The 25,824-nt window shown below is 36.5% G+C and overlaps 1 protein-coding gene across 2 annotated transcripts in view; it reads left to right on the top strand.

The window, feature by feature from the left end:
- The window catches only part of DYNC2H1 (dynein cytoplasmic 2 heavy chain 1), a 147,670-nt gene that overhangs the window by 111,814 nt on the left and 10,032 nt on the right, over positions 1–25,824 (top strand). For both annotated transcript variants that reach the window (XM_071734517.1, XM_071734525.1), the window contains exons 83-87: positions 4–120; positions 7,632–7,841; positions 10,605–10,694; positions 22,709–22,818; positions 23,156–23,237. In XM_071734517.1, coding sequence (XP_071590618.1) covers positions 4–120; positions 7,632–7,841; positions 10,605–10,694; positions 22,709–22,818; positions 23,156–23,237 — 609 coding nt within the window. The remainder of the gene's footprint in view (positions 1–3; positions 121–7,631; positions 7,842–10,604; positions 10,695–22,708; positions 22,819–23,155; positions 23,238–25,824) is intronic.

Below are 25,824 nucleotides of genomic sequence, written 5' to 3' on the forward strand. Positions count from 1 at the left end.
TAGGTCATTTCACAGCTTCGGATCCTGAGCAGGTCAGTGGCTGCTGGCTGCAAATTTGACAGAGATATTTGGTCTACTGAACTTTCTCCTGTTCTCAACCTGTGGAAGAAACTTAATCAGGTAGGAAAGTAGCTAATTTAGAAAGACAAGGTTGTTGGGTTTTTTTCCCAGGAACTACAGTGAAACTAAGGTCTAAGGAATTATCCTGGATATTGAAATGTAAGTAGTGAAAAAGTAAATTAAGCACATATGAGGTAGGAAGTACAGTGTGTGAGTAACTATGAAATATATATGTGAGGTAATAGGCCATAGCTTTTTACTCCATATGGAGCTGAGACCACACTCACAAGACATGAACTAGTATCTTGTGTGTTTCTAAGAAGATCACTAATGTATTTTGGATTTGAATTTAGTCTCTTAATTTCTCTAATATTCACAAGGCAATATTTAATGATTTTTAATATTTTTCCCTGTATAATAATGACATATGATGCTAGCTTTAAACTAAGGTTCATTAAAATCCTTTTTACAACATTTGCAATATCCAACAACACTTTCTTTTTTTTTTTTTTTGATTTGTTGTTCTGGTTTGTTCTGGTTTCTTTGTTGTTTGGTTTGGTGGAGTTCTTTCACATATATTGTAAAACTTGATTTCCAACCATTGAATTCTTATCCTTTTAGCTGTAATGTGGGCAAATTTGCTTTGAAATGCAGATACTACACATGCTTGGGAAGTGCATGTACACCAATGCACGCAGCATGGGCAACAAACAGGAGGAGCTGGAAGCCACCGTGCAGCAGGAAAGATATGATGTAGTCGCTATCACGGAAACGTGGTGGGATGACTCCCATGACTGGAGTGCTGCAATGGGTGGCTACAGGCTCTTCAGAAAGGACAGACAGGGTAGGAGAGGTGGAGGGGTAGCCCTGTATGTTAGAGAGTCTCTTGACTCCATAGAAATTGAAGTAGGTGATAATAAGGTGGAGTGCCTGTGGGTCAGAATCAGGGGGAAGGCCAACAAGGCAGATACTGTGATGGGAGTCTGTTACAGACCACCCAACCAGGAGGATGAGGGGGATGAACTCTTCTACAAGCAGCTGGCACATGTTTCAAAATCGTCGTCCCTTATTCTCGTGGGTGACTTTAACCTGCCGGACATCCGCTGGGAATTCCACACAGCAGAGAGGAGGCAGTCTAGGAGATTCCTAGAGTGTATTGAGGATAATTTCCTGATGCAGCTGGTAAACGAGCCTACCAGGGATGGAGCCCCACTTGACCTACTCTTTACAAACAGAGAGGGGCTGGTGAGGGATGTGGTGGTCGGTGGGCGTCTGGGACTCAGCGATCACGAAATAATAGAGTTCTCAATAATCAGGGATATAAGGAGGGTTGTCAATAAAACCTCTACATTAGACTTCCGGAGGGCAGATTTTGGCCTGTTCAGAAGACTAGTCCAGAGCATACCCTGGGAAACAGCCCTTGAAAACAAAGGGGTCAAGGAGGGATGGACATTCTTCAAAGAGCAAGTTTTGAAAGCTCAGGAGCAGGCTGTCCCGGTGTGCCGAAAGGCGAGCCGGCGGGGAAGACGACCACTCTGGCTCAACAGGGAGACTTTGAAGGAAATTAGGATTAAGAAGAGGGCCTACCGGTTATGGAAAAAAGGGTTATTTACTCAAGAGGAATTCAGGAATACAGTTAAGTTATGTAGGAAAAAAATTAGAGACACAAAGGCACAACTTGAACTAAATCTCGCCACCTCTGTGAAGGATAACAAGAAGTCTTCTACAGATACATCAGTGGCAAAAGGAGGGGCAGGGAAAACATCCGTTCTTTAATGGACATGGACGGGAATGTAATTGTCAAGGATGAAGAAAAGGCTGAGGTATTTAACACCTTCTTTGCCTCAGTTTTTAACAGTAAAGCGGGCTGTCCTGAGGACAGCTGGCTTCTGGAGCCTATAGGAGACAAGAATCTAAACACCCCCCCTGCAATCCTGATGGAAACTGTCAGTGATCTACTGGGCTGCTTGGATCCCCACAAGTCTATGGGACCAGATGAACTCCATCCAAGGGTGATGAGAGAGTTGGCAGAAGAGCTCGCCAAGCCTCTCTCTATCATCTACCAGAAGTCCTGGCTCACTGGGGACATCCCAGATGACTGGAAGTTGGCCAATGTCACGCCAATCCACAAGAAGGGCCGGAAGGAAGACCCGGGAAACTACAGGCCTGTCAGCCTGACCTCAGTGCCTGGCAGGGTTATGGAACAGATCATCATGGGGGCAATCACACAGCACCTGCAGGATGGACAGGGGATCAGACCCAGCCAGCACGGGTTTAGGAAGGGCAGGTCCTGTCTGACCAACCTGATCTCCTTTTATGATCAGGTGACCCGCCTGGTGGATGAGGGGAAGGCTGTGGATGTGGTCTATCTGGACTTCAGCAAGGCCTTCGACACCGTCTCCCACAGCATCCTCCTGAGTAAGCTGGCTGCCCACAGCTTGGACAAGTGTACTCTGCACTAGGTTAAGAACTGGCTGGAGGGCCGGGCCCAGAGAGTGGTGCTGAATGGGGCTGCTTCCAGTTGGCGTCCGGTCACCAGCGGTGTCCCCCAGGGATCAGTACTGGGCCCAGTTCTTTTCAATATCTTCATTGATGACTTGGATGAGGGGATTGAGTCCATCATCAGCAAATTCGCAGACGACACCAAGCTGGGGAGAAGTGTTGATCAGCTGGAAGGCAGGAGGATTCTGCAGAGGGACCTGGACAGACTGGAGAGATGGGCTGATTCCAATGGGATGAGGTTCAACAAGGCCAAGTGCCGGGTCCTGCACTTTGGCCACAACAACCCCATGCAGCGCTACAGACTGGGGACAGAGTGGTTGGAGAGCAGCCAGGCAGAAAGGGACCTGGGAATCTGGATTGACAGGAAGCTGAACATGAGCCAGCAGTGTGCCCAGGTGGCCAAGAAGGCCAATGGCATCCTGGCCTGTATCAGAAACAGCGTCACCAGCAGGTCCAAGGAAGTGATTCTGCCCCTGTACTCAGCCCTGGTAAGGCCACACCTTGAGTACTGTGTTCAGTTCTGGGCCCCTCAGTTCAAGAAGGATATTGAGGTCCTCGAACAGGTCCAAAGGAGGGCAACCAAGCTGGTGAAGGGACTCGAACACAGATCCTATGAGGAGAGGCTGAGGGAGCTGGGGCTGTTCAGCCTGAAGAAGAGGAGGCTCAGAGGAGACCTCATTGCTCTCTACAACTACCTGAAAGGAGGATGGAGCCAGGCGGGGGTTGGTCTCTTTTCCCAGGCAACTCTCAGTAAGACAAGAGGGCATGGTCTCAAGTTGTGCCGGGGGAGGTTCAGACTGGATATTAGAAAGAATTTTTTCACGGAAAGGGTGATCAGATATTGGAACGGGCTGCCTGGGGAGGTGGTGGACTCGTCGTCCCTGGAGACATTTAAAAAGTGACTCGATATGGCACTCAGTGCCATAGTCTAGTGACTGTGGCGGTAGTTGTTCAAGGGTTGGACTCGATGATCTCTGAGGTCCCTTCCAACCCAGCCTATTCTATGATTCTATGATTCTATGATTCATCCACCAGTACCCCCAAGTCCTTTTCCACAGGGCTGCTCTCCCTCCCATATCCTTTTTTGATACTAGCAGTTGCCCTGACCCATGTGGAGATCCTTGCATTTGACCATATTGAACTAAATGGTGTGGTTGTTGTTATTGTTATTAACTTTTAGATATTGGATACAGATAGTAGTTAAATAGAGGCAGATTGGTTAGATGGTGATAGTATCTTCCATTTTATTTACAAGAAGCAAATGTTAGTCTTGTACTTGTCAAATGTACCTGCCACTAAATTTAGTTGGAAATAATGGTCAAATATCTGTTTCAAACTACTGAACTCAGGAAATGTCCAACATGGATCTGAATTAAATCTAGCTTGTGTACTTATAAATTCAAAGGTGTTATTAAAATCAGCTGGTTTTTATTCTATAGACAAAAAAACCTCTCAGAAGCTTGTTAATATGTAGGCAAAGATCAAGTATGTTTTTAAACATTTTTATTCCAGTGCTGAGAATGTAAATCAAGGATTAATTCAAGAAGGATTTTCTTACAAACACACTGAGAATAGTGAGTGTTCATCTAAGTGCTGATGATTCTGAAGCATAACAATTTACCATATGACATAGTTTTGTCCTGTAGAATATAAACTGGAATAACGGATTATAATCTTTAAGTGTGGACATACTGGTTCAAATCAGTTCAGTCCTGTGTAGAAACTTACACAAATTTTCTGTTTAGCTATTCTGGACTAATACAGAATATCTTGACATTTTTATCTTTATTAGCTTAATTTGAAAACATGCATTTTAATTCTTGCCATTTGAAAACACTCTTGTAATGAATACTGTCCTAAAACTACTTCTTTCAGCATGAAGTAATAGCAGCTTAGTCAAATTAATCGAAATGAACCCACCATTAAGTTAAAAAACCCTCAAATTCTCTATATAAGCTTGCACAAGAGACTTTTTTAATGAAAATTTTCAAAAATGTATATACAGAAAGATGTGGACAAGCTGAAGAGAGTCCAGAGAAGATCTACAAAGATGATCAAAGGACTTGGAAGCCTGATGTGAAAGGCTAGAGAAGTAGGTTTGTTCAGCCTTGATTAAAGAAGGCTTAGGGAAGATCTTATTGCTATGTTCTAGTACTTAAATGCTGGCTACCAAGAACCTTTTACAATTTTAAGATTCAGCTTGACAGGGTGCTGGACCTTCTCATCTAAACCATGAGGGTATTATCTAAAAGAAAAGGAAGAGAGTCTCAAATGTGAGGCAGAATAGGTACATAAAAAGGCCAAAATAGGTTTCTAAAACCTGCCACCACCATCAACATTGAATTTTTAATAAAATGCAGACCTAGCAGAGGAATATGAGTTTATTTTCATCATAAATTTTGCATGTCTGAGGAGGCAGTTTTCAGAATGTACTGGAGTTTAAAAAGCCTTGAATTTAGGAATGGAATGGAGAAAAACTCTGGAGCATCTTAGGTGAGACTGTATGATGTCTTACAGTAACATGTACAGAAGTGAAAGAGGAAAAATGATCAAAGTTTCAAAATACACCTAATTTAATATTAGTAGCATAATATAGTATTTAATGTTAAAGATTAGAACCTATCTTCAGTTTCTTATGATTAGGAAAAGCACTAAGTAATTCAGCAGTTCTTCATCTTAATTCCCAAGCAAGTCGTGAGGATATTTTTAAACCTGATGTGAGTTATATACATAATAGATTTTAAGGAAATTTAATAGAACATTAAATGCATAAGCTGATATCAGTATTCATGTTTAATTTTTCCTATAAAAATGACAGATGGGTTTTTTTAACAAATTCTCAGGAGAAAGAAGCATTTAAAAGGGTGATGAAATGAATATGGAATTCATAGGAGACTGTTATGTAAAGGACAGTATTGAGGAACTTGGAGGCCTAATCTATCATTAAGTTTTTTGTCAAGTAAGACAGAATATGTGAAAGACTGAGCAAAGCCTTCAAGTTACACTGTCTTTGTTCTTCCTTTTTGGATTCCAGTAAGAAATTATCAACTAACTTGTGAGACTTTTACATTTTTTACATACTCAAAAAACTATGGTCTCAAAAAATTGAAGTGAAAGTGTTCCTGTGATTTCAGGATGTATGCAAAGATAAAATACAAAACATAACATTTCTAACTACTGTGAGTTTCTCACTCTTTGAACAGTAGGTAACTTTTTTTAATAACTTTTAAATTATGTGTGAGGGAAGACCTCATCTTTCATTTTCCTTTCAGTCATAGACTGAAGTATCTGCATTGCTCTGTCATTTAGTTCATCTCATTTTGTTTCTTGGTGGTTGGATGCAGTTTGAGCTTGAAATAAAAACACATAAAAGTTCTGACAAACTTATTGTGTCTGGGAGTGGTTATGGAGTCAGACTTCCTCTCTTTTCTGGAAAGCAAGATTCTATGTGACTATTCAAAGTGTATGTAATATGAAAAAAAATGCCAAAACTACTTGTTATTTTACAAAGAGGTGCTTCAGAAAAAGTAAATCTGATTTTACCTTTAATAAATCTTTAGAAATTAACATAGCAAAATATTGCTATGTTTTTCCCAAAGTCTAGGGTTTTCTTTTTGCATTTGTGGAATTTTCCAATAGAAGTTTGAATTCCATCGCTGGAATTCAGTGCAGCATCATGTCACATTTCAGGTTGTCAATTTTGAACACATACTAAAACATATTTTTGTAACAAGCTGCATATGAATTAAGATTTGCAAAATGATACTGTCACTTGGAATTACTGAATAAATTTGGATTCTCAGTGGCTGTAATGGAATGGAAATAAATAATAAAAATGTCACTGTGAGAGCAGCGGTACCTGTCAGAATCTGAGTTACTCAAGATTTCTGCATACTATTATATTTATTTTGTATTAATTTATTTTATTTGTATTTAATTTTCTTTCAAGTTGAGCTAGTCTTACCAAAACAATGGCTGTAGCTGGCAGCATGGTTTATATTTGTCATGACCCACAAGGTGGATGTGGCACTGTCACATGTCACAAAGTGAGCACAGCTCCCCAGGTGTGGGGGCCAAACCAGATAGCACTGGGTACAGTGCTACATCCCACAGGGTGGGCACAGGTAGAGTTCCCCAGAGTGGGAGTTGAACCAGGGAGATTTGGATTGGATCCCCTTGATTTCTCAACTCCTTCAGAGAGAAGCCCAGGGGTGGTGTGGCCCAGTCTTCCTCCTTTAATTAATCTTTTAACAACCCACTCGGTGAGATTAAGTTTGGGAATTCTCTGCATGGTACTCTAGGAGTAAGATTATTACCAAGGAGGTTTGTATAAAAACAGAACTTAAACAATAGTGAGATTATAAAGTGTGTGAGATTACAACTAGCAGAATTACAAATGATGGTACTTTCAAAGCAATGGATTATGGCTTAGCAAATTTTAAGGACATTTTGAAAACAACAGGTTACAACTAACAAAATTTAACAAAGCAAGCAGTAGTAAAACTTAACAAAGCTAGACACTAGGTTGCCCTTATGTGCCCAGATAAGGTTTGAAACAGAATCACAGAGAGAGAGAGAGATAAAGGATAGACAGGAAAGATAACACCACCCTTGGAACCAGTGATGGTCTTAGTAGGAAGTTGTGGTCCTTGGATGGGGGGCGTGTGCCCAAGGTTTTGAGTGTACCTCTTCTCTGACACCTGACCCCACCTTTTTGGGGTGGGCTTAGCATATCTTGCAATACATTAGTACCCAGCACACAGTACTGCTTTTAAATCAAGGTATTAACATAAATATTAAAAACATTTATTCCGTGAGGTGTCAATTTATCATAAATTCCTCTAATTTGAAGTAAAGAGAGTTGTCTTAGAAAGTGGTGTGTATATCATGGGCAATACTGAGAGTATCATAGTTTTTATGCAGCATCAGAAAAGGAAGGATATCTGAACTGCTTCAAAATTAAGAAGGTCACATGAAGTATTACGAAATAAACAAATAATATGTCATATAACATAATACAAAATTTCCTGAATTCATTAATTGGACCTCACATATATTTTTTTTTTTAGAATTCTAACCTGATTCATCAGAAGGTGTCTCCTCCTGTGGAGCAACAAGGATCTCCAATCTTATCATTCATTACTCTGGAACAATTCAATGCCATTCGCCTCGTACAAAGTGTTCATCAGTCACTTGCTTCTTTAAGTAAAGTCATCAGAGGTACCTCATTACTCAGTTCTGAAGTCCAAAGACTAGCAAGTGCTTTGCTAAATCAGAAGGTAATTAATTCTGTCATTAATTTACATTATAAGCAATGAAAAAAACCTAAGGAAACCAAGCAAAATTTTGATAGGTATTTTCATGTCACCATTTTCTGCAAGGTTTTTTATTGGTAGTGGAGTTCTTTAATTGATAGAAACTCTAAAACAGAACCATGTTTATTCCTGGAATGAAAACCCAGGGAAGTGTTACTTCAAGTACTTACAAAACCTTCTGGGTGTTATACTGGTATCAAGCTTTCTCTTAAGGACTAATCCAGTCGAATTAGAAGTTGTAGAATACTATTTCCATTTCAAATAAATCATGCTAAGTCACATATGTTAGCCAGTAGAACATGTAAATCTGTCTTTTTACTTAATTTTTACAGTGTCTTAACGTTTAAATTTTACTGCAATTGTAATCACAAAGAGCTCTCTGCATTTATTCAGTATGTATCACAGCAAACAAGCTGTGCCGCTCATATCACCCTGTCATCTCACTCTCTGTTCTTCATACACAAGAAAACCAACCAAAATTTGCACATGTACTTTCACTGTGTTTTCTGACATTAAGCTGGGCTTCTTTATCAGCTGGTACAATTAGTGACTGCAAATTTACATGCTCTGTCATCAATAGCTAGATAATTGTATGCCAAAGACAGTCAAACATGGATTTGCAACTCTGTTTTTGTTTCATCTGCAGCAGCTGATAAACTGGATTGATGCAAATGCATAGATACTGAGGTTGGCCCTACCATGAATTGTAATTCCTATTAACATCTTGTTTATCTTTGTGTAAGAAAAAATGATTGTTAGAAAGACTGTTATGCATTTATTGATCTAGGAAATTTCTAATTAAAACAGGAATTAAATTATTTGTCTTTTCAGATTCACAAGACAGCATGTGTTAGCAAAATTGCAGTAAAATTAGAATAAATGAACCCTTCTGTGTTAGCAATCTCATTGCCTTCTTAAACACGTTTTAACTATGTGGTAGAAGTTTGTGCTAAGTATAAGCCATAGAGAAAGCAAATGATACATGGAATGGCTATTTTCTAGTATTTACAAGGATGTTACTGAGCAAAAGAAGATGACTTCTTGTGTGCTTAACCTGCTCTCTTAAATTGGAAGCAGCAGGAGCTCGGAATCTGACCACTGTCACAAAAATGTACTTAAAGATGTTATTCATTCTTGTCCCTCAAAAACATCAGCTCAGTGCATCCTGATGCATTGAACGAAGTGTTTCTGGCATTTCATCTGCTTTATGTAGCCACTTTCCTTGATACAGATCACTTTTTTTGATTGCGACCATAAAGTAATCCTACTAGCACCCCTCCAGAGGCTGATGTCACACTCTTGGCATGGCAGCTAAACCTCATGGCAACTAAACCTCACTATATTTGTCATCTTAAAGTTATTTGTTACATGTATTTTCAGTACACTGTTCTTCTTTAGTTTAATTTACTTACATATTAAGTAATAAAGGACTGTTTTTAATATCTTTGATTTTAAAGCACCAAGATTTGCAGTTCTTTTAAGATCATAATACCTGAAGAAGCTGCTAGATGACCAATAGAAGTGAGAAACTCAATAAATATATGACTTCTGATGGTTTCAGATGTGCCTTATTTTAAAAAATATTAGTGTACATCTGAACTATGCTTCAATACTAACAATTAGCAAAGCTATTACTTTAAACTCAGAGTAATTTAGAATGATGTATTAGTGATATTGCTTGAATGCTTTTTAAATGGCAGATTGGTGAGTTTCCTGTTAATGTGTATCTAGAAGAAGAGTCTGTGAAATGCATGGGTAATAGTTCCAAATACAGTGTTTTCAAAAAATTATAATTATGCAAAAAAGCTTACAGATCACTATATGTTATTAATTATCTTGTATGTATTTTAGTTTATTGAGTTCATTATTAATAAATGTCCAGATATTGTCTGGGTTTTATCTATAGAAGTACACATGGACTATTTACTTTGAAATATACTTCTTATAGACTTCTGTGATCAGGTTTGGAAAATCTGTTTAGCACAAATGCTATTAGACTATGAACCTCTCCTTGAAAATGCAACTGTAAATGCTTAACAGTATAAAATCTTTATTCTGATCAGCATCTTCAGTATATGATATATGTCAGGTAATGATTTACATCAGTTCTATCACATTAATAGGAGAATCTTGCAGAATCAGTTTCATGTGCTTTACAGATTGCTGTGGAGTAGGCACAATTAATGTTTTTATCCTCATTTTATAAGGAGAAAATCCAACGGACTATTTTCAGCCTTGCTTTTTGAAGTCAGTGAGAAATTTTTATGGGGATATCTTGCAGGATTTTATTCTCAGGTGTTGTTCTGCAAACACTTTAAGATGTTGGGAAAATAGTCATGCAGAGAAATTGTACAGTTTCACTTCACCACAGAGCCACACAACTGCGGCTGCAGTAGGAATATGGCATTCTGGCTTTCCAAGAAAGTGCCAATTTAAGAAATTTTGAAGTGTTTGTGAAACCTGTTGATTCTTCCCATATGTACAGCAGAGGTTTTTGTTTATTCTTCATCACCACTTTATATCTGTGGGCCAAGTAAAGATTTAGAAAAAATATTACCTTCCTATTAGTGGTTGTATGCTTTGATGATTGTTTTACTTGCATTGCCTTATTTTCTCTGTGGATATATTTGATCTCCAGATTATTTAATTTCATTCAAATTGATAGCTCATAATATAATGATGATGGTTTTGAAATTCATACTTTCAGTAAGCATATTTTTATTTCAGTGTCCTGTCACATGGCAAAGCAAGTGGGAAGGTCCAGAAGATCCTTTACAATATCTTAGAAGTCTTGTAGCTCGAGCACTTGCTATACAGGTAATTTTAGAGTCATTTTACCTCATTACACTGGTGCCAAGTGACACAGTTTATTATGTGAATTGCATTAGAGAAAACTTTTCCAAACTCAAGCCCCAAATTCTAGATGTGTGAAAAGACATGTAAAATTTAAAGATAGATGAAAAAATATGAAGACAGCAGGAACTGTAAATACAGTAATGTTAGTGTCTTCACAATAGATTTACATCTTACATCTTAGATTGTTGTAACTTTTCCTGATGAACTGTGGAAAAATAGGTTTATATTTACTCAGGTGAATCTCTATGTCCAAGACAACATGCAATCTTTAATCTGGTAGAGAGGTATGGATAAAGAGAGAAAGTGAAGCAATTGGAAGAGAAGTGATGTAAAACTTAATAGAAAACTAGTCTTTGAAGCACATAAAGGAAACATTTCCACTCTCCAAGCTTACAAGGGGCTAAAAGAGAAGGGGTAAAATCTGACCTCTGTCTGACAGTCTGACAGAGGAGATAATTTTTAGGTAAGATAAGTCTATCTGTAGTTTGATTGACAGTAGAGGTATGTTTTAGATAATAGGCAGACGAAAAAGTTATTTCCCTAAATTAATAAGTATTTAAGGAAACAGATTGAACCTTCCAGAGAGGCAAATTCCTTTAGGAGAGACAGGACTTCTGTTGCCTCCACACAATAAATAGAAAGCTGCTGGGTGTGACCTTGATTAACAGAGTCTTATCCAGGGGGATATGAAGATTCCTGTGAACATTAGGATTGACTGTCAGATCAGAAGGAAGATTTGAGGGGCACACAATGTCTAGACATCACTTCTTCTAAAGAAACTATCAAGTGGATGCTTTTAAAGTATTAATAAGTTTCTTCTTATGCAAACTGCTTTTTTTTTTCTTTTTTTTTTTGCTAATGCTTAATTAATCTGTTTACAGAAAATTATAATTCATGGTTAGATATTATTGGCCATATAACTAGAATTGAACTTATTTCTTTAGACTATTATAGTCATTGTTACTAAAAAAGCATAATTTGTGGTTGAATTTGCAATGCTTCTAACTGTAAAGAGTACCTTGCAGTCTGCAGCTTCTACTTTTATTTATTTGTGACCAATTTGCATGAGATTTTCCTTACTTAGATGATTATTTTAAAATGGAAGCCTGAGATTAGAGTTCAAGCTTCTGTGTGGAGTTCACCTCTGATACAAAGTGGAGATAATATTGCAGTGTCACAGGATGAAATTGGTGTTAACAGTAATATATGACTTTCAACCAAGCATATTTAAAAATTACTTATTTTTATGAAAGTTATTACAAAGAAGTAATTTACAATTTAAATGTGTATTTACTGTAAGAGAGGGACAGATTATTAAGGCAGAACTTCATAGCACATATTTAACTGTATCTTTAAGCAGTAGATTGTATTAGGTTTTTTGTTAGTGACAAAAATAGTGACAAATGACCAGATACTGATTCTTACACTTTGTAGGTTTTTAAGGATGCAATACATTTGTATTTGAAACAATTCTTAGTAATGCATTATCAGTCTGTTTTGCTTCTCAAGCTTCCAATCAGATTACATCTGAAATATAATTTCTGTGGTTCTATTCATGTATGAATTTAACCAGAAAATACTGGTTATTTCTAATTGTTCATTTCACTTGAATAATCTTTTTCCTTAAATGTGATTCCAGTCCATGTTTTTACATATTATTTTTAATAGCCATAATTATTTTTAATTAACTGCCCTTTATGTGACTTTTTGTTGTTGATTTTATTAGTGTAACTTAGAGTTAATTCTAGATTTAGTTCTCAAAAATTAAACACAGGCTTCAATAAAGATTTTCTCATAATGCTGAAAATTATCTTCAACTTTATTTTTCAGTGAAGGGCATATTTTGGATTGATTTGGTTTAAAATGACCAACTCTGCTGTCATGGGTTTTTTTGATAGTTACTCATACCTCTCTCTATTTCTTTCACTATAAAATACTGACTTCTGCCTTCACAGTTTGAGACTGGTTTGATTTAGGTATTTTCCAAGAGGAAAACAGGAGATACTGAAAGAACAAGGTTGCACTGAAAGATTGCATCTTTTAAGGATGTACTAAGTACCTATATAGATTATTTGTTAAAGACTGCCTTGTCAAGATGTTTGCTACTAGAGCAAAAAATAATAGAAATAACTGTTTTGTTAGAAACATTTAACAGGGATGTGAAAGAACCCAAAATATAGAGCAGATGGCAGAACAATTATAGCAGAATTTACAGAATTGTAAAGATATACTGAGAGCATTACACAACAGACAGAAAAATAACAGGTGTTGCCCTTCTCAGGTCTGAATTCACTCAATAAAAACAAGGTAAAATAAAGAAAATCTGCATACTATGAACAAAAAATAAAATTTGAGGGAAGGAGTCTGAGCATGAATTCCAGAATAGATGCACACACATAGTCTGTACAGACACAGCCACACACAGGCTGACAGAGGTTGACAGGACTTTTACAGGCAGCTGCATAAGCATGGCACGAATGTGCTATTTTCATATATTTTCTAATCCTTATCCTATTTCTGTGGATTTTACTACTAAAGGAAAACACTTTCCACAAGTCACACTGAGTTTTTGTCTCTCCCTTGTCTTGCTTCCTCAGTCTGCAGCACACAGGTCCCAAACCTCTCACCCTCCTCTGGCTAGTACTGCTGGAAGTAGTAGTAGTAGTACTGACACTTTATTCTTTTCTCTCTGTTTTCACATTCTTTTTCATCCCTCACCCACCTTTCCTCACCTTTGGCCCTTCCCCTAAATATCCCATAATAAATCTTGTGCAGTCCCAGAGTTGTCATGTTCAGTCCCTAAGTTCACTTACTTGGGCATTCCACATTCCTATACACCTTTAAGGAATCCCATTTAGTTTTTATAGTTTTTCAGATTTTTTTCTATTAGATTGCCTTTGCACTTTTTACAACAGGGGCTTAGTGCTTTGTCTTTAGGGCTTTAGGCGTAGCTGAGTTAGATGGATTAGGTTGGTTTCATTCTCCACCTTGTCACTGTCCCTCTCATCACTCTCTCTGTTTCAACAGCTGCTACTTGGGTATCTGTACAGTGCAGAAAGCTTCAGATTTAGTATTCTAATATTAAAACACAAAATTAATTAAAATACTGCCACTTATAGCTATCCATGCTATTATTTTAATTCAAATTCCCACCCTGTTCTGAAGAATTAGGTTTTTTCTGTTGCTATTCTTGACTCCAGCTGATTTAAATATCAAAACAGAATTACAACAACAGCCTAAACATCATCTGCTAAGAAACTGAACTTTAATTGGCTCCCACAGCTCTGATGATATTGAAGCATGATTTTACTTTGTTCAGAGTTTCACAGCCAGGATATATCTTTCATCATTTTTTATCTAAGTCATAACTTAGATAAAACATTTTTATATTTAAGTTATAACGACTTTGTAAGAATTAGAAATGTGCAACTACTTCTATAAAGATGTAGCTATTTTCTTTGTCGTGTAATAAGCAAATCTAAAGGTCTGATATTTCTAAGTATTGTATCATGTCCCTTTTTATTCACTGTATGGATTAAGTAGTGGCTTAAGTAGCAGTGCTTTGTACAGATGCACCACCCAAACAGAAGGCCACACAGAATGTAAAATGAAAGGGTTGGACTTGGATGGGTCACACCAGTTGTCCATTGAAATAAGGTCCAGTTTGGAAGAAAACTAAAACAGAAGCTGAAGCGTTTGTTAAGCTCAGAGAGCTTGTGTAGTCATGACTTGCAGAAATCTGTGTTCATTCGTGGGTGCCCGAGATGGAAGGATTCCTTAAGTTTTCTTTTTTGTTTTGTGCACCAATTCAAGACTTTTCCTTCAAGAGGTACTGAAATTACTATTTATTAAAGTGAAATTATTATTTCCTTGCAGAATACTGTGGATTTTCACATTGAGTCTGCAAATTTTGCTATTTTAAATAAAAATATTTTTTTATTGTGATCAAGAATTATCTCAAATTTTTGGAAGAAAATATCTTTATGCGTAGAAAAACAATTTTTAAAAGCCGCATTGGAAAAGGAAAGCTCTCTCTACTTGGATTTTATTTAGTTTCATTGTGAGTTGCTGAAATGCAATCTTAGTGAGGTTTACATACTGTTAAACTGAGGCATCTTCAATTTTCAGGATTTTATATAAATGTGAGGCTTAAATGTTTTGAAAAATAATGTATTTCAACAGAAGTCAACTTCTGTTCATTGAACTCCCAGAATTCTAAGCATACCTTGTGAAAATGGCTATACTTTTAAAATTACTACAAGCTACCTTGTAAGCAGAAGTTTGAGCAGCATCCTTTATCATGCTACTAACCATTTGTTCAGCTCTTTGATTGTAGAGTACTGATTGCAGAAGCTGATCACTCATAAAAAATGAAGACAAACCCAAGTAATTGTCTTTACACATTTGCTGAGAAATTATCTTATTTTGAATAAAATAATCTCTGACCTATTAAAAAAATTAAATTAAACATTTAAAAACTAGGTTCAGTGTTCTGCATTTACATCTTCTATGGATGCCAGTGATATACTCCATAAGGTACAAGAGACTGTACCAAGATTTAAAGCTGATATACTTTGTTTAAACTAATGCAATAACCACCAAACAGTGATTTTTTCTTTAAAGTACAATGTACACTTTCACAATACAGATAGAAATCTGAAAAGAAACAGTGATTAAAAAAAAAAAAAAAGTGTAGATTGATCAGTTTCTAATAACAGTTTTTTCATTGTGTTGCTTTCCTTTATCATGGACAAAGCAAAAGAGAAAGCAGAGGAAAATGGTTGGTCTTGTCTGACAAAATCTCAAGCTAAATTAATTATAGTACAAGTGGTGGAAAAGGATATTATAATTTACATATTCAAATGAGTCTCCTTATTTTGTGCTGTCAAAGACTTTGGTAATTTTAAATTGCAGTCGTTAAGAAATGAGAAGGCTGCAACACGTTAATCCTGTAGTTTGCAGGTACATTCCATTAATCTGCTTTGTCTTTTTCTAGACAGCTCAGTTGCAGTAACCTGCTCTTCTGATCACCACTATATTGACACAAATATTCTGTTTACTAATAATAAGCAATCTGTTCAAAATCCTTTATTGTCTAACTTCTAATTTGATTTCATAGTCACTCATGCATACCTAGGAATAATAATAATTTCTTAGAGTAATGAGACAGCTTTGTAACTAAAAGGTACCTAGGTGTGATCATGGTTCTATTTTGAACTGTGGATATTTTGCTGGGAGCTGGCTTGGTGAAGTTCTCTCTGATTTGAGAATTTTAACTGGTAAAGATCAATGGTAACATGATGTAGTTATTCCTCAAATAGCATTTGCATAAATATATATATAAAACCAAGCCCATTTTCTAATAAAAACCCACTGCCATTCCACAAGCAGACATCATCCCTATTTGGCAATCTTTTCACATTTCTCTGGGGGAAGGCAGAAATGTAGCTGTATGTTGACTTTCTGCCTTTGATGGAGCTTCCATATAACTGAAATGGTAACATAGTTTCATATTGTTCTCCTTTACAAATATAAAATATATATATATATAAATTCTCACAGCTGTCATCTCAAATTAAGTTTGTGAAGGAAAAGCTTCATGAAAGTAATTTTTGACAAATGCTAAACTAAATTGTTTATCTGTTGTGTTTGCAGTGCTTCCACTCTTGGGAGTTCACATTCAATTCAAGGAACCAGTGCAGGCTGCAGATTCACTCAGCAGCTCTGTTGTCATGACTGTGTTTTAAAAATGGAGTAAACACAGAGGCATTGTGGTTTGGGGGCCTGGGTTATTTTTGGTCTTTTTTTTTTTTTTGAGTTCTTCTCAAGGTGATCTGTGTCTCTAAATGTTCAACAAGCTAAATGGTTGAGGAAGGAAACACAAACCCTGGAGTCAAAGGGAAGAATCCCTAAGAGTGCAACTGGAATCAAACGTGTGCCCTTACATGGAGGAGAATGTGTAAGAGCACATTTGCAGGCAGTTATAGTTTTATATTCATAATTCCATGTAGTGGCTCTGTTTGAACAGAAGTTAGGATTCATTGGGGAATCTGTTCTCTACATTTGAACTTGAGTTTCAAAATTCCCATCAGGTTAGTGCTGCTGTATAGTGTTATAAATGCTTTCCTTACAAATAAAATGTATTTTCTTATAAGTCCTTATCATTACCACTTTCAGTGTAATTTCTAATACTCCATATGATAAATTTAATCAACTGAAAAATACTTATGTATAAGGTAAAATACAGAAAATAATTCAGAAATAAATATTGCTAATTATTCTGATATGTAGATTATGAAATTAGGAGGATTTATTCAATCAAGTGTATCACATATTTTATTCTCATCTGACTGATGAAATAGTAGAAAATTTTAATAGGCCAACAGAAGAATTCAACTAAAAAATACAGTAAGATATTACTAGAATAATGAAAATTAAATTTTATTGCCTATTGTTGCTTATTGGCTGTAAATTTTTGAAAAATAATGTGCCAACCAAGATATCATGATACAATAGAGAAGCAAAACTCTTGAGGATCATATTAAAAGTCTAAGAGAGTTGTTATTTCTCCCTGCTGAGCACTTTTGAGGGCACATTTGAAATACATGTCTAATTTTTTTCTGTTCAGTTGCAAAAACCCACAGCCCAAGTTGCCCAGAGGGATTTGCAGAATCTCTCGTTATGGAGATGTAGAAAACTTGAGGAGACAGTGCCCTGGGCAATATAAACTGACATTGAATCTGGCCCTGCTTTGAGCTGTGATTGGATCAGTTGACTTTCAGTTGTCCCTTTCAATTTAAATTCTATAATTTTGTAATTTTTGCATCAAATCTTCTCTTAGGAATAAGCTCTTGATTTGCATAACTTCAGTGTAGCACTTCTCTCTTAAATGCTAACTATTTAGTAGTGGTATATCTAGTTATATGCTCTGAAAATTTAAAATGCTTCATAGATAGCTTAGACATGTGTAGCTACGCTTCCTGAACTCAGCCAAGAGAAACAATTTGAAAGAAGGAAAACCTCTGATTAGGCATTTGGAAGGAAAAAAATCCCATTGAGGGTTGTCAGACACAGGCACAGGTAGCCCAGAGAAGGCTGTGGAATCTATCATTGAACAAGCTCCCTGAGCAACCTGCTCATGGCTGCCTCTATTTTGAGGGTGGGGAGCTGGACTAGAGAATCTCTGGAGGTTTTCTAGCTCTCATTGTCCTATGATTCCATGATATTGTAGGATGCTTAAAAAATTCATGCAGTAGGTATTAAAATGACATAGATATTACTGCTGCCAAATGTTTAATTTTATGAATAAATAATATCTAAAACAGAAATAATTTTAAAACTAAACCTATTGTATCTAAAAACAGAAAAAGTGTGCTGTTTAACAAAATGTGGAATATTTTTTGTTTCTCTGGATTACTTCCTGAGAACAGGTTTTAATGAAACTTCATGCCATGCAACTCCTCTTAGGCATTCTCTTAGGCCTCGAGTGTGACAGGACTGTGAAAGAGACATCTTACTGTAAAGAGCTGTTCTCTTGGATTTGGCCACAAGAATATCCTTATCTGGGTTAAAGAAAAGTCTTACAGGCTTCAAATACCTCATACACTATATTTGAGGTACCATCACTTTATTTTGTAGGAACAAACAACAATCCATTCCAGCTTATTACAGCAGTTAAAAAAACCTCTTAATTAATTTCTGTGTCTACACAAAGCTATGCTTTGTTGAACAAACCATTTGATAGTCTGAGCAGTAATCCCATGTTGCAGTGTTCTGTTCAGTGGAGTGTTCAGGAGCCAGCATGGTGAGTCCCAGGGAGCCGTGTCACAGACACAGCCATGCAGTTGTAGAGTTCCCTTGTTTAAACTGGGGTTGCATTAGTCACTGTTTCAGCCACTGTGGAAAAACAGATTTTCTTCTTTACTTTTTCACTATGGTATGTTTTGGGATGTGTACCCCTCAGCATTAAACAATTTCTGTTTAGATTGCTATCATGTGCTTGATAAACATTGCGTACATATCTGGGAGTTAGGTTAAGCCTTAAGAGTTGTTGATGGTGGAAAGTTCTATGAAACAGCCATGGCTGAGTGATTTCTCTGAATTTTGACAGCCTCAAGAGAGGATGTGAGTAGATAGAAAATGACTGGTAAACATTAAAGAAAAAAGATAAGACTGATGACTGTGGTCCAAGGGCTCAATGTTTCAGAAGAGGAGCAATGGAGGAACAAGGACTGTGGGAGAGAGGTGATTAGTGGAAAGTGTATCACAGGAGATATTGACCAGAAAAAATGAACCATAGCAAAGTGAATAGTTGGCTTTTATTATAGCATGGCCTTCAAGCAAGTACTATAAAAGAAATTACTGCAGTGTATCCCATCATTACTCGTGCCTAATATATTGAGTATTCTGTACCCCTGTTTAGTCACACCAGCCCCATCACAATATGTATTTCAGCATCCCTGCTCCAGAGCTCTGCAGGGGAATAATGTCTGATATAGTCCTGATTTTGTCCAAGGCTTGTGGTAGGCAGTCTTGCCTGTTACCTGCAAGTGAATCTTCCAAGCTGCTGTTTTCCCTCCCCTGCAAATTCTTAACCAGAGGAGGTGGGAAGTAGAACCATAATCTTTATCAGATGGAGGTGACATTACAGTTTCTTTGAATGTGTCTTTTAAGAAATGGCAAGAGAGGAGAGGAGACCAGACAAGAGAATAAAGGGAAATGGAAAACAAAAAGAATAGGAAAAGGGATAGGGGGAGGGGGAGGAAAAGGAAAAGGGAGAGGGGAAGGGAAAGGGGAAGGGATTTTGGAAGGAATAGGGGGAGGGGGAGGAGGGGAAGGACAGGAAAGGAAAGGAAAGAACATGTCAACACCAAAAATAAGATTCCATATTGAGTTCCTGTGTGATTTAGCATTTGAAAGACAGCATGTGCCAACACCTTACCATATACATGAAATATTGTAGTATTCACATGTTAATTTAATACAGGATAACTAGCTCAAGAATAATAGCTGAAGGGTCTCATATACAAGAAAATTGCCACAAGGGAGCAAATTGTTGTATTCCAGTTGCTCCTGAGAAGGGATGTGTTACCCTCTGCATTTGATCTGTCTGGAGTGTAACACAGTGACTCCTGCCTGCACTTACCCCTATATGAGTATGTATAGGAGCACACCTATGGAACAGATGCTGTGCTGTCAGGAAAACAAAACTCCAGCGTAACTGCTGGATTGACCTGTGCTTAATCTAAAGCCCAATTGACTGAAATTTGCTACTATACTTAACTCCCCTAGCAGTGCTACTCACCATCATTTGCTCTTCTCTGAAGTCCTGCATTTTTTTCCCTAGTAACTCTTGAATCACTTTAAAACTGGTGGAAAATCAGAATTGTACTGTTCCTGGCTATGCATATTCATACACCACTGAATATAATTTTCTATCTAAGCAGAGAAATAAATCTCAGTTTTCAATAAAAGCTCTCTTCTGGGATGACACCACCAACAAAAAAAACCCCAAAAACCAACACAGTAGTAGTCTTCTCACTGTCATCCAGGTGGCAAGTGACAAATGCTTGGACAATTTTGTCCTCTGTCAGAAAGGCAAAGTTTTCTGCTGAGCTGGTGATGGAAGAAGCCCCTTCCAGCTGAAGTGCTAGCTGGTCATTCAAGATCAATAAGAAGTCAAACAACATTGCATCACTTTGACAAATTAGGTCAATATATGTTTTTATTGGAGTTGGGCTAAGACAGAGAAATGGAGATACAACAGCTAATCTGATACAGATTTTCTCTTTTTCAGGAAACATAACTTCTGTCTTTCTACAGCTTATCTTAAACTTCCTTACCTTCAAAACCTGATCTCTTCCAAGCTCTATGGCAGTTGCAGTGACAAATGATCCATTTAATAGAGTGTTGTTGTCTTTCTAGACTGTAGCACTTCACTATCATGCTGCCATGTGGTCATATAAGATGTTGTAAAATACACTTTATTACACTTTTTATTGCATTTAAATCTTAAATTATTTATTGAACAGCTGTGAATGAGCTATGTCTTCAGCTTTATGTAGAACAGTACAATTACCAACTTTGTTTATGTGATCTAATGAAAGCTTTTGTTATTGTGTATTTCCTAGAGCTACTTAATTATCTGAGTTCAGAATTTATATTGACCACACTGGTCTTTTAATTTGGTGGAATATAAGCATTGTATGTTCCTGACAATGTTTCTCTTTAGCAATTAAATTAAGAGTTTATTTGATAGCAGTAATAGAATGGTCATATTAAATACAAGTTGAAATGATTGTGTCTGCTTGTATTACACAAAACAGCTTACAAAATCTGTCCAAATCAGAACACAGAGTTACTGCTGTATAATAAAAGAGACTGCAGACAACAGCCATTAGCTGTGTACATCTAGCTAATGCAAATGGAAAGCAAAAAATTCCTGATTCATAATCATTTGGTTTGAAGGCTCATAACTGGTGATGTGACAGATAAAAACACAGATTAAATGTTTGAACATGGTGGAAACATTATGGAGATGTGTCTGACACACTGAGAAAATAAAATTCACTGAGTGATATTTACTTGTATTTTGGATGATTTTATCACATCCTAGATGTCTCTAAGGAATTACTCATCTGCCAACAGTTAAAAAATACAGTAAAGTACTTTTGAAACAAGATATGGATGCCTAGCAGATGCATTGTGTAATGAGAACGTAGCTTCCAAGATTTTTTCTTCAGTGGTTGAAATAATTTCATAATATTCTAGTAGCTGGTATTTAGAAAGGAACGTGCTTTGTCTTTCTCTGTTTATTGATAACATGCAGAATCTTAGTCTCTGATTATCTTTTGGCTTGGTGTTAAACATTAATCTTCCTGTGAAGGAGCTTATGGATTGCAACCACTTTTAGTGGAGTTTATACAGTAATGTAATGTTTATTCTACATAGTATAATACACAGTATAAACCAGCACCACATGACTATACCATGCAAAGAAATTGTACCAAAGATGTCCAGTATAAAAGTTTCAAAACAAGATTTTCAGTATGGAGTGTTGCATAACCACCCAGGTACCTAAATAACTCCTCTGAGGATAACAGATTATTTGATCTGAGGTTGTCAGAGTTTTGAGTATCAAACTCAGATTTCATGCCTGAGGACACATGATTTATTATGACTGCACAGTGCAATGTGTGTCTTTTCTCTCATGTTGGCACATGGTGCATTGCGTTGATGGGAATTTCCAAGCTTGTTTTCTCCTAGTAATGGGCTCCATAGCTGCCTGTCAGACAGGGTGAAATAAATAGGTTGGGGCATGTGTTCAGTAAGGATAATTAAGGCCACTTATTTCTCCCAGTTCTATTAGTTTCATTTATTACCCAGCACAACACAGGACAGTTTTTATCTTACCAGAAATTCTATGAATTCATGTCTCAAACTAATGCACTAAAAATGGCAGCATAAACCTAATGCTAAGATATATTAAAAAAAATTTAAAATGTTGATAAGTAGTTATTTAAACTCTCACTGCAGATTGAGAAACAATTGTTTCTTGAATTTCATATGGAGTTTACACGTAAGAATGATCCTAAAGCATCCTTGAAAGGATGAACCTTGTAAAGTAAGGACAGTAATGGCAAGGGTTTCAACATAATGTTAGAAATTTGAAAAAAGTTTCATTCTACGAAGTGAGTGGCAGTGCACAAAGAATGGAGCAATAGTTTAATTAGGATGGATGTGTTACATTATTTATAAGCTGCTGGTTTTCTTTGTACTTTTTAACTGTGTTAAACTTATGTTTACTGTTTTGAAATATTGAAATTAATATTAATCTTTAAGGTTAACATTTTTAATTAATCATAATGATTGAAAAATGCATATTAACTATAAATGTTGAAAAATCAGGACATAACTCCAGGATTCTTTGTTTTTGTTTTGTTTGTTTGTCTTTTTGTTTTTCTCTTCTTTTTTAGAGTTGGGTAGAAAAAGCAGAGAAACAGAAACTACTGTCAGACACCCTTGACCTTTCAGAGCTATTTCATCCTGACACATTTCTCAATGCCTTGCGCCAGGAGACTGCAAGGTGAAGGAAAAATAATCTACCTATTTATGTGTTCTAATGTGCTACTGTTCCCCATGAAGTTGTTTATTTCATTTTCAGGACATAGATTCAACAAATTATGTCAGTTGCTTTCATTAGTCATCACACTTAAAGTGAAATAGCTGTGAGTTATTTATTTAACTGCTGAGGTTTTATATTTTAGATGGAATGTAAAATGTCTTTTTTTTTTTTTTTTCCAAAGTGAGCTTTATTATGATAAAGTACACATTGAAAATACACTAGGTTTGTTGGATGTTTTAAGAATTTTATTTCCTGTGATATGTCTCTAAGATTTACTGTATATATGTTTCCTTTGCAGAGTAATGAGCTGTTCAGTGGACAGCCTGAAATTTACAGCATCGTGGAAAGGGAGAATACAGGAAGGCAAACTGCAAGTTAAGGTATTTTGCTAGGATGTTTCACTGGAATTTTACAATGAAGTTTATTAGCATAGTCCAAATCATCTGTCCATAAATGTTCTGGAAGACTGAATTCTAAATACATTGGTGTACCTGAGATACAAATGCAGATTAATGGCATGTGGCTACAATAATAGTACAAAAATTTCTCAGAAACGGGAGAAGAAAAGCATTTATTCTTTTTACCCCTCCGTAGTTACAGTCCTTATTTAAAATTTTAAATTATTCTTGCCCCATTCTCTTCAGCCAACTCCTTGATAAAAATTGAAGCTGCAGTTCCAGTGGTTAATATTGAACTGTTGTCCAGAAAGACTTGTGACATGTAGCAAGAGGAAATAATACACATATAAATCTCTTAAGTCTAGGGCCATGGATTAGCATTGGTGCAATTACAGAAATTAGACTTACAAACTAGTAAAGAAACCAAAGTAAACTATAATATGACTTGTTCTTTATTTCATAAAGACCAACAATTTTTTAATAGTCACTTAGGGCTACAGCCATGTACTCACTACTTACACTTGAGACAGCAGAGTAGGGATGAATCCTCAAAGAGTTTAGTTTATCTTCCTAACATTTCAGGTGACACTGCCACTTTGGATGAATCCAGATTTCTTTGCACTTGTTTTGTACTTAATTTTGTAGGGAATTCACAATGTCAGCTTCCTATACTGTCTTCCAATGGGTATGTTGGTTTGATGGCAATAAGTGCTGTGTTCAACAGGGAGCACAACACCTAAAGCTGCTCTCTTACAGCAGCACAGTGACTAACACAGGGTACTTGGCACAGGACAATGTACTTAGGTGCAGCTAAAGTAGGGACATTACTACTCTAGGAGAGAAAAAGCAAGGGCACTTTCTCTAGTCTGATAAAGCAGGCAAGCCCAAGGCTTTGGGAGATGGTAGGGTTGACTGCTAACACTATCTAAAAGTATGAATACAGAATGTGTAAATATTTGTATACCTAAAATACTAAATACTAAGATTTTTCCAGGCCAGAAAAGATAATTGTAATAATCCAATATGACCTTTGTTCAATTCAGTCTTCTTAAAGTAGCTGAATTAATTCCTGTTGGAACTAGAGAATCTACTGAATATACTTTTGGAAATTATTCAATCTTGATATTTAAATTAGAGTAATGGTTGCCTACTTCGAGAAGTAAGAAGCAGATAGGAATCAGGACCCTGGAAATAAGTAAACCATGGGATTTTCAGGGCAATTTGATGCTCTGGGACAAACCTGAGACATGATAAACTTTTGAGCTTGCAAATCAAATGTTCTGAGGTTCCAGATTCAGACAAGACTTCTAAATCCATAGCAGTGATACAAAATTGAGCTTCACATCTCAGACCACACATTCTAGTAGGTCAGCTACCAGCTGCAGATGCTAGAAATCTGGACTTCTTCAGAACTGTACTATCATCTTTGAAAAATATCACAAGTGTGTGTCAAAACACCTGAAGACCATGCATGAATAATATTATCTAATATTTTACAGTTGATAGATTGAAATAGCTCTTGGAAAGCAAAGAATTAAAGGATGAGAGTAAAGAGTTTTTAACAACACTACACTTGAGTACATTAAATCAATTCTTTATTATATGCAAATTTATGTGCTAGATTTTTGGTAAGAGTCACTAGAATACACTGTTAGGAGAAGCACTTAGATTAGAGGTTATTTTTTGAAAAAAGAAGGTAAGAAACCTCTCAAGTTTGCTCACTTTATTTGAATATTATCCTTTCTTCAGTAAGAGCAATATTCAGTGAACCTGTATGAGTAAGTATTCACCAGTATCTTCACTGCTCCTTCAAATCTTTAATGTAGAGAAGAGCTTTGGAACTATTTCCCATGCTGAATATTTTTATTCCTTTCCATGAGTTCTCTCTTGTGCTCAAGGAGAACTGGGAAGAAATTTCCACATTAGTAAAGCTAAATGCCACATGGGCTGTAACTACAGCATACAAATGTCAGGGATTCAGAAAACTCAGACTCTGAAATGTGTCTTGTTTGATAAGGATCCTCTGGATTGTACATTAACCTTGGTTCACATGAACAATATGAATTTTAATACTGTTAAAGTTAATGTGTCAGCAGTTTCAGTAATTGAGGCTAAATTTATAGAATGAGGAGCTATTTTTGAGTGGGGATTAAAAAAAACATTCCATTCAACAGAATAGCTAAGTTGTTTAACACAATCTCTGGTGAGGTAGCTGGGACCCTGTTTTATCCCACCTGACTTTAGATACCTAAATCAGAAATTGGAAGTTACCAGCCTGATTTTGTCAATGAAGACAGACATGTGCCAATTCAGATCTTAAATGAATTAAACAACTTTCAGGGGGCAGCTGTCTTTCACCACTGGCAAGAGAAAATCTGCAATTGCTGTGGTGCTACAATAGCAGTTCCATTCAATTGCCTGAAGGCAAAGGGTGTTTTTTCTAAAAACCAGTCACATTTTGAAGTCTAAATAAAAAGGTGTCATGGAGACATAGAGTTAAGGAAAGTTTTAATAAAAGATTTTCCGGACTTTATGCAAAAAAATACATTAAATTTATACAATGCTGTAG

Source organism: Heliangelus exortis, chromosome 1, assembly GCF_036169615.1.
Source record: "Heliangelus exortis chromosome 1, bHelExo1.hap1, whole genome shotgun sequence".
Classification (NCBI taxonomy): Eukaryota; Metazoa; Chordata; class Aves; order Apodiformes; family Trochilidae; genus Heliangelus; species Heliangelus exortis.